This window comes from Anastrepha ludens, chromosome X, assembly GCF_028408465.1.
Source record: "Anastrepha ludens isolate Willacy chromosome X, idAnaLude1.1, whole genome shotgun sequence".
Taxonomy (NCBI): Eukaryota; Metazoa; Arthropoda; class Insecta; order Diptera; family Tephritidae; genus Anastrepha; species Anastrepha ludens.
Genome location: NC_071503.1, coordinates 48,409,652 through 48,419,895, shown reverse-complemented (window position 1 = coordinate 48,419,895; position 10,244 = coordinate 48,409,652). Strand labels below are relative to the sequence as shown.

The 10,244-nt window shown below is 34.4% G+C and overlaps 2 protein-coding genes across 2 annotated transcripts in view; both read left to right on the top strand.

The window, feature by feature from the left end:
* Nucleotides 1-214: 214 nt before the first annotated feature.
* Nucleotides 215-830, top strand: LOC128870036 (uncharacterized). The gene is made up of 2 exons (XM_054112631.1): nucleotides 215-292; nucleotides 353-830. The coding sequence occupies exons 1-2, from the start codon at nucleotides 279-281 to the stop codon at nucleotides 828-830; spliced, it is 492 nt and encodes a 163-aa protein (XP_053968606.1). The 5' UTR covers nucleotides 215-278.
* A 38-nt stretch (nucleotides 831-868) lies between these two features.
* Nucleotides 869-10,244, top strand: part of LOC128870035 (putative nuclease HARBI1) — a 33,368-nt gene continuing 23,992 nt past the window's right edge. The window contains exons 1-2 of the mRNA XM_054112630.1: nucleotides 869-1,007; nucleotides 1,063-1,386. Coding sequence (XP_053968605.1) covers nucleotides 878-1,007; nucleotides 1,063-1,386 — 454 coding nt within the window. The 5' untranslated portion in view covers nucleotides 869-877. The remainder of the gene's footprint in view (nucleotides 1,008-1,062; nucleotides 1,387-10,244) is intronic.

The window sequence follows — 10,244 nt, the reverse complement described above, 5'->3', positions numbered from 1 at the left end:
GGTGCTCATTCGTGGAAGAATAGGACTATTGTGAATTTCGATCGCTCGACGCATTTACAATAGATAATTTTTTCTCAGCTGATACAGCAAATCAAAATAAAAGAAAAACCTATTGTGTTGAAATTCTTTGCTAACATTATTTTTAAAAGTTAAAAACCGTAATTTACGTGAAAATGAGTACAACGGAGTTGTGGTTCGACGATTCACCGGACGATGAAAGATTAGTGGAACTAGCTAGAAGTAGAAAACAGTTGAGGGACGCATCCAACCCCCTAGAAATGGCTTCCACTGAGTAAGTTCAGAATTTTCAAAATGTGTTGACGTACTTAATATAACAGAAATTTCCTTACAGATTTTTAAAGAACTTTAGATTATCTAAAGAGGCGTTTGTGAACCTACTGTCCACTACAGAAAACCAGTTGCAGCAGTGCACCCGAGCCAAATCGATTCCTAATATTTTAAAGCTAGCCACAGTTCTGCGATTTTGTGCTCAGGGATTGTACCAATTGAGTATTGGTAATGAAGGTATGATAGAACTTGCTCAACCCACTGTGTCTGTTGTGCTATCAGAAATAATAGATGTCCTGGAAAATTATATTTGCCAAAGATGGGTAAAATTTAGTAGCACTGAGGCTGATCTGCAACAAAGAAAAGCACATTTTTATAGCAAATACCGGATTCCAGGAATAATTGGCTGTGTTGATGGCACGCATGTTAAAATTGTCGCTCCCAGGAAAGAAGTTCAGCATTTGTATTACAACAGGAAGGGATTCTACAGCATTAATGATATGATTGTAAGTAGACATTTGCATATATTTAAATATGAGTAATAAATTCTAAATGCGAATAATGTAAATTTTAGGTTTGTGATCATACAATGAAAATAACCTATATAAATGCGAAAAATCCAGGAGCTACTCATGACTCCATGGCTTTCAACATGTCGCCATTGAAAGCGCATTTAGAGGAGCAACATCTCAATGGCCGTCGCAATACTTGGCTCCTCGGTATGTAATAAACACCAATTGAAACTCCGTTTTTAATAATTTTTGTCTGTCTCAGGTGATGCTGGATACGCTCTTAAACCTTATTTAATGACGCCGTTCAGAAACTCTGAGGAAGGGTCTCCACAAAGGACCTACAACAAACAACATGCTAAAGCGAGAAGTATAATTGAGAGAACAATTGGAGTCCTGAAAAATCGATTTAGATGTTTGTTGCAGGCAAGAGCTCTTCACTATTCTCCAAAAAAAGCAACACAAATTATTAATGTGTGTGCAGCTTTGCACAACATTTGCTTGTTTTATAATGTTCAACTTCCGGATGAAGAGTTATCCGACGAGACCCTCAACGATGATGCTGAAGATATTGAAGTGGAGTCAAATAACGGAGAAGCAGAACACATAAGAAATGAAATTCTTAGAATATTATAAAAAAATCTAAAAAGTATTAAATATAAACCTTTATGCCACAGTGTCTTTTTTATCTATATATATAAATGTGAAAATCTGTCCCTATATTCGCTTAAAACTCGCGAACGGGCTCACCTATCCAAACCAAATTTTTAGGCTTTGTTTGGACTATTCAGTAGATGGTTTGTGTTTTAAAATTTTAAGAATCGGATACCAGGGTCTCGAGAAATAGGCCAAAACGTGAGCCCGGGTAACCCTAGGATGTGTTTGTACAATATGGGTAGCAAATGGAAGCTGTTGATGATTCTATAGTATAGAGTATTTTTGATGCCGCTCCGTAACTAGGGTCTCGAGATATCGCCCAAAATGTGGACCCCGATAACTTAAGGATGTGTTCGTACAATATGGGTAGCAAATGGGAGCTGTTGATGATTTCTATAGTATAGAGTATTTTTCATACCGTTCCGTGACTAGGGTCTCGAGATATAATCCAAAACGTGGAACCGGGTAAACCTAGGATGTGTTTGTACAATATGGGTAGAAAATGGAAGCTGTTGATGATTCTATAGTATAGAGTATTTTTGATGCCGCTCCGTGACTAGGGTCTCGAGATATCGCCCAAAATGTGGACCCCGATAACTTAAGGATGTGTTCGTACAATATGGGTAGCAAATGGGAGCTGTTGATGATTTCTATAGTATAGAGTATTTTTCATACCGTTCCGTGACTAGGGTCTCGAGATATAATCCAAAACGTGGAACCGGGTAACCCTAGGATGTGTTTGTACAATATGGGTAGCAAATGGAAGCTGCTGATGATTCTATAGTATAGAGTATTTTTGATGCCGCTCCGTGGCTAGGGTCTCGAGATATCGCCCAAAATGTGGACCCCGATAACTTAAGGATGCGTTCGTACAATATGGGTAGCAAATGGAAGCTGTTGATGGTTTCTATAGTATAGAGTATTTTTCATACCGTTCCGTGACTAGGATCTCGAGATATAATCCAAAACGTGGACCCGGGTAACCCTAGGATGTGTTTGTACAATATGGGTAGCAAATGGAAGCTGTTGATGATTCTATAGTATAGAGTATTTTTGATGCCGCTCCGTAACTAGGGTCTCGAGATATCGCCCAAAATGTGGACCCCGATAACTTAAGGATGTGTTCGTACAATATGGGTAGCAAATGGGAGCTGTTGATGATTTCTATAGTATAGAGTATTTTTCATACCGTTCCGTGACTAGGGTCTCGAGATATAATCCAAAACGTGGACCCGGGTAACCCTAGGATGTGTTTGTACAATATGGGTAGCAAATGGAAGCTGCTGATGATTCTATAGTATAGAGTATTTTTGATGCCGCTCCGTGACTAGGGTCTCGAGATATCGCCCAAAATGTGGACCCCGATAACTTAAGGATGTGTTCGTACAATATGGGTAGCAAATGGAAGCTGTTGATGATTTCTATAGTATAGAATATTTTTCATACCGTTCCGTGACTAGGGTCTCGAGATATAATCCAAAACGTGGACCCGGGTAACCCTAGGATGTGTTTGTACAATATGGGTAGCAAATGGAAGCTGCTGATGATTCTATAGTATAGAGTATTTTTAATGCCCCTCCGTAACTAGGGTCTCGAGATATAGACCAAAACGTGGACCTGGATAACCCTAGGATGTGTTTGAACCGGTACCTTACCTGTATATAGGTGACCACCACAATCAAATTTTAAAAAAGTACAGAAAAGGCTATTGTGACATCTTTAGAAAGTATGTTGAATGAAAAAAATCAACTAATTCAACTGTTTAAACATTTTACGAGTTCTATAAAGAAAACTTAATATGAAAAATTTCTTGCGATATAAAACAAACATTTTATGTATGGTGGTGCGAAGCCCACTGGGTGATGCTAGTTTTTGTTATAAATTTTCTTTATTCAGTTATTCGTCATTCGAAAAAAATATGTATTTCAGTTCCTCTACGTATTTCAATTTGCTATTTAGTTCAAAATCAATCTCATTTCTTTAATAAAAAACAATAACTCATTTGTTTAACCTACTTTAAATATATAGTCTTTTCCTTACACTAATATAAAACAAAAAATATCACTTCAGTTTCTTTAAGGCATATAGCTTAAAGCTATGTAAATATAAAAATTACATATAAATAACCTACTTTAAATATATACAGTCTTTTTTCCTAATACTAATATAAAACAAAAAATATCACTTCAGTTTCCTTAACACTAAATATAAAAATTATTTCGATAGCAATTTCTTTTTGATCTCTAAAATCGCTACTTTTAATTGTAGTTTTGATCTGCGGTCTTGTTGCTTCTTCAGAAGTTCTTCTTTGTAAATGCGCAACTTCTCCCGTTTTAGTTGCAAGAGTTCGTCGGTTGCGTTTTTTTTTTAACTCGTAATTTTTTTTTGAGTATTCCGCTGTTTCTGCAGCACTTTGCTTGATTTTGTGCAATGTAGAAATCATTTGTTCATAAAATTGTTTTTGGCCATCAGTCTGCAACTCCAGTAACCTCAATCTCTCTGCTTTTTGAGACTTTTTGTTTGTTCTGGTTTTTCCTGCTGGCTCCTCGTGAACATTTAAATTTAAATCGGCTTCACTTTCCTCATAGTTTTGGACCAGAAGCTCTGGGCTGGGATTTGACGCGGACAAAACTGTGAACTGGTCACTGGTAGTTGTATCCAGGTCAAATTCCACCCCAGGCAGATTTATGCAGACATCAAATTGCAGCAAACCGATTATGCTTTCTTCGGTATTTGAAAGTCCCTGAAGTTTGTTAGGGCCCCCACCTGTTGCTCGGAGTTCAGCTTTGTTTTGCGACATTTTTTTTTTCGCTTTTGACTTCATGTCAGCCCATACCTGTATTTCTATAAACATCACACAAAAAAAAAACATTATTAACCTTAATCCATTTTGCTGCCGTTCTAATTGGTGGTCCCAAGCAATTCAGCTCCGTTGTGAATTCTTCTTCCCATTTTTTTGCTGCATGTACTTTGGTGCAAATCCCTTTTGCAAATTGTGGATTCTCTTCCATTAATGCCTAGCCTTTCTAGTTGCTGTTTGGTACTCACGACTTTCGACCTGCATAAAATTAACAAAATTAGTATATATTTATTATTTGGTTACTATAAAACAATAAATAATCGCAAACAACTTACATTTTAACAAGTTTTCCCACAGTACGCTCCACAATCGAAAGCAAAATGGCATTCGACTCTAAATTTGGTATTCAACGAAAATTTCGACAGGGTTGCACCGCTCATAATACCAAATTGACATTCGATTTTCGATCTTCGACAACCAACGAATATCGAAGATCGAATGCAACTCATAATAGGGGCCAGTGACTCGTTGTGGATGCATTTGCTTCTCTACAGTAACGTGTGAATTTTTTGAGCCCCAAATCCGACAATTTTGCTTACCGATGTGAAAATGAGCTTCATCAGAAAAGAAAAAGAAGGCTCACCACTTTGGAAATAGGTTTTCAATATTTCCCAATTTTCTTCAAGCGTATAGCGTCCCATTTCGTAAATGTCAAACCCCTAAGTAAATTATGAACACATTTGACATGTCATTCGTGTTACCATTCTCAAAAAAACAGGTGGTTCAAAAAGCAAACGCTATATGGCCCACCCTGTATAATTTTCAAAAATTAGTTCAGTAATTCACTTTTTAATTTCATTTATTGCCCAAAATCATTTTAACATAGGAGTTTACAAAGTTATGATAAAATTAGATTATTTAGCATTATCCTAACATACACTTGTATTTATCTAGGAGTTTAAAACTTATTTTTCTTTTGATTATACAATAGGTTATCATTATTATTTGGAATGTCTTTGGCATAATTTTAAAACTTATTTATATTCTCCCAAAAAGGGCTTAAAAAGGAGATAACGTATAATAAACTTCTATAATTTATTTGGCTATAAATTGATCAATGTTATAAACTAAATTTTCATCGTTGAAGTTGTAAGTATTGTATCGCCTATGATAATATATTGCTTTACTATTTTTATGTAACATATTATTATTTTTTAGTATTTTTAAATATATTGGTGATAAATATTTTTCTGTTAGAGGTAATGATATTTCCCTTGCCTTTGACAGATATTTGTTTATCAGTTCATTTTCTATGAATATCAGTTTATCAACAAATCTTACTGACGATTTCATTAAGAAAAAGTCTATGCGTGATATTTTACATTTTTCATACAAACTTTTATTAGAAACTCTTTTCCGAAAAGTACCACTTCTGTAAGGTTGGCGATTAAGACCGCTACAAATTCTTAAAACATATCGTTCAAATCGTCTGAGTCTCTCCATTTGGCTCGAAGAAATGTTGAACCATATCGGATGAGCATAAGATATGATTGGTCTAATTATTTGTTTGTAAATATTTATTTTAATACAGTTCGATAGTCCACCCTGCCTTCTTAATAAATTACAATATCTAAAGAACATTTTTTTTGCTTTTGTCAAAATGAAATCTATATGTCTTACAAAGGTGAATTTGCTATCCAAAATTATGCCCAAGTATTTGATTTGTTCTTTGTATTTTATGTTGAATCCATTTATTTTAATTTGAGGCTCATATTTACGAGCATTTGGATATAAGTTTTTACGTATTCCTTTAACAATAGTTGTTTCGCTTTTATTGAAGTTTAGTTTTAGCTTCCATTTGTGAAAGTATGTATTTAATTCATTTAGGTATGAGTTAACGGCTTCATTGGCTTTCGTTATGCGTTGGTGAGATCCCAATATAATTATATCATCTGCGTATATGAGCACTTTAATATCGCAATTATTAATTTCAGAACTTAATGGTGGGTCAGGGAAATCAGCTAAGAAGATGTTATAGAGAATTGGCCCCAACAAAGAACCTTGTGAGTAATTCACTTTCTATTTAGCTTTTGTTCCACAGGGGTGGCCAAATAAGACCTACTAATGACTTAAGACTTCTGCCTAGCAGTATGCGCAGTTGCTCCATCTTGTTGAAACCACAAATTAGGATACTGCTCCGCCATTGGCCGCAAAAAGTTTTTAATCAATGTTCTGTAAGAAGCTTCTGAAATCGATTCCGGCGTTTCATCCTCATTTTCGAAGAAATATGGACCGATAAATATGGACCATAACACCGCACCACACCGTAAATTTAGATGGGTGCAATTGATGTTGGGGTGTTGCCCTTGGATTTTCAGAGCTCCACAATCTACAGTTTTGTTTGTTGACATAACCATTTAAATGGAAATGCGCTTCATCCGACATCAAAACATTATTTAAAAAATCAATTTGTGTGGCTAATTGTGTAAGAATAGAAGAACTCGATAATTTTAACGCGTTGTGTTGTACTGTAGGATTCCATAATAAATTTCCAAGAATTCAATTATAACCTACAAAAAGAGAAAAATAAATATGTCAAAAAATAAAAAAGTTATTTGTGCGTACATTAGTAGGTCTTATTTGGTCCACCCTGTATTTAGTTCCACTTTGTTTAATCATCTGGTTCCACTATCGGCAGAGAACGTTAAATATAGATAATTCTCACGAGCTACGAATAGTGTGAATTGTCAAAAATGAAGTCTAACCGCTGCCGGGGTGTGGTGAAACTTTTAACAGAGATGTTTACAGCGATTTCTCCTTTAGCATATTGGCCCTGCACAGTTTTTGGCTTCTGTAGGAAATCAAATTGACGACTAGCCGACGGCATTTTGCAAAGTATTTGCTTGTGCATTTTTATGTTCCCTTGAAAAACGAAAATTTATTCAATTTGTATTTTCAAACAAAGGTGATGAAGAAAAAAAAAATGATTGAATATTTATTATATGCGCCAACATTCCGAATCAAAGTAACTTTTATATTTTGATTTAATTTAAAAAAATACATTATAAAACGACCTCTCACATTTCGGTATGTGCGTTTTAGTAAATTTAAAACTAAACAAATTTGATGAAAATGTTTACTAATTTTTTGAGTCGAAATTAATCCGTAGCATACAAGTGTTTTGGTATATCGACATACATATGTATTTACATTTGAATATGCATTCATTTGTTCCTTTGGCAAACCAAATTTTTTTCAATTTACATTTTATTACAGGGAATAATAATATACATATGTACATTTGTATGTATGCATTTTCTAGATAGTGTAAAACTTTAAAGTAAATAAAGGAAAACTTCAAAGAAACGTATTTGCATATATGGGACAACTAAGTTCAATTGCATCTTTATTATCCTGCATATCCCTGCAAACAAATAAAAAAATTCTGTATACAAAACGCTTCATTACCAGGCACACAGGAAGATGGTATATGCAAATATAAATACAGTAGGTTCTGTTTTTATGCGGTAGATACGTTCCGCAAGAAACAGCATAAAAAAAAGCATAAAAAAGCTACTAGTTCTATAGTAAAACTATAGATACGTTTCAAAAGTGCTAAAACCGCATAAATCTGAAATATTGTAATAAAATCGCATAAAAAAGGGCACTAGTCCCATATTATAACTATAGATACGTTCCATAGACCGCATGAATCTGAAATAATTAAATAAAATCGCATAAACAAAATATTGTATTTTTGAAAATTATATCTTTATTTAAGAAACGTCAGAATCGAAAAATAAATTTAAGTCAGAAATAGAATCAGACAATACCCACATGTTGCGCATTCGTTTAGGATTTGGCGTAAAATCACTTTCGTCACTTGAGGAAATGTACACGTCTGATCTAGATGGTTATGCAGGCGGTTCCATACTTGTAGGGTTAGCATTTCTCATGTAATCTGTGATGAGTTTTTGCTTAGCTGGTTTAGAATCTTGTTTATATGTACAATTCCCGATAGGTCGACATGCATTTTTTAACTTAAAAAAAACCGCACTACTTCAAAACCGCATAAAAAAAAGCCGCATAAAAACAGAACCTACTGTATGTGAATTGAATTCAAGCAAAACAATGCTTATTAATATACACATATGCATGTGCATACAGGGCGCTCATTTTATTCCTCAAAATGCGTATGTCGTTCAAAGCTAAAATTCTATGCCTAGCGACTACAAGAACAAAATGCAGTCATAGACGCAGGCGTATCGGCCATCATTCTAGTTGCCATAGCGCTGAATAGTCGCGGCGGCGCCGAACAGTTTCAACTATTGTACTGTACAACAAAAACTCATCATCAAAAAATTCATTGATAAATTCGTGCTCATACTTCTAAGAGCAAGTACTTTCATTCATAAAACGAGCCAACCATATGTCAATTTTCTCGACAATTCGAAAGTAGTCAATATTGGAATATTTCGCGTAGAATTATTTGCCAATATTTGATAAATCTTGAATTTTTGCCAAGTCGAGTGCCCGCGGAATCGTACATATGTATACATCAATATATGTATGTAAATGTGTCTTTCTAAATGCTCGACAGCCGCAGCTGCTGTGCGTCAAGTGCGCGCATGAGCATACAGTAAGTTGCAGAAGAAAACAAATAGCTTAAAAAAAAGGTCTGATTCGAACATTTTAATACTAAGAGAAAATATGGAAACAATTATTTTATGTTAACTGATAGTAGGCAAATAGTTAATTAGTAGATTACTTTACGTATGTAGTTCTTGAATTGATAAAAAGTGCACAAAACCTATGTATATATCTGCAAAGTTAGAAACTTACTCTGAAATCAGAGCATTTGAAGGTGCCTGTAAACATGTCAAGGTTACCTACATACAATGCTGTGCCTATGAATGTGCGCTGCGCCTATGAATGCGCGCTGGATTTCTTGAGAAGTTTTACCGTTTTATTTTGAGCTGTGGCTGGTGAGCATACATACACACAGCATATACATATGCGCACAAATTTACATTTGCATATGCCATCTTTCTGTGCGCCTGGTAATGAAGCGTTTTCTATAGAGGATTTTGATTCAGTTGGAGTTTTACAGAACACCAGACAGACATACATAATATATGTATATAATTGTGGATGATGTGGAAAAATTCAAATATATAGGCCATATTAAAAAGCTACCTAACATTCTTTGCTTCTAATCACCAACAAATTCTTATCGACTGCTGCTAAATTTACATAATTCAGCCCCTTACTGTTAACTTTTGGTGAAAAATGTGGCTGTGGTGTACCATGCGTGCAAAACGGGTACCCCTGATAACTCCATACGTACCTGATACTTTCCATTTCAATTCAACCGGGCTATTCGGGTCATGTTCTTCGATTTCGATGTAACTTAAATATGTTGCTCTCTGGTCAAAATAATGAGACACGTAGTTTTTTGTTCGCCCGAAAAAAAATTTTTTCAAGAGTTATCGGCAATTTTGTTTTTCGCCTCAAACTCGATTTTTTTTAATTATATAAGAAAAAATTTTTTTTAAATGCCCATAACTTAGTCAAAAATGGACCGATTTTAATAAATCTGGGTTCAAAATGATCGTAATTACTTACACAAGCGACTTCATGTAGAAACAATTGCAAAAAAGTAGTTGAAATTTTTTTATTTAGCAAAAAAGAAAAAAAATTTAAATTTTTTCAAAATTCAATATTTCAAAAAGTGTATTTTTTTTTTTTATAACTTTTTCCAAATCAAAAAAACATCTCAAACTTTAATTGAGCTGCATGCCTAGTAGCTAAAATGAGTTGTTTTTGAGTAATGAATTTTTGAGTAAACACCCTGTTTCGCACTTTTTGTTTTTTGCAAAATAAAAAATTTTCAACTACTTTTTTGCAACTATTTCTACATGAAATCACTCGTGTAAGTAATGACGATCATTTTGAACCCAAAATTATTAAAATCGGTTAATTTTTGACTA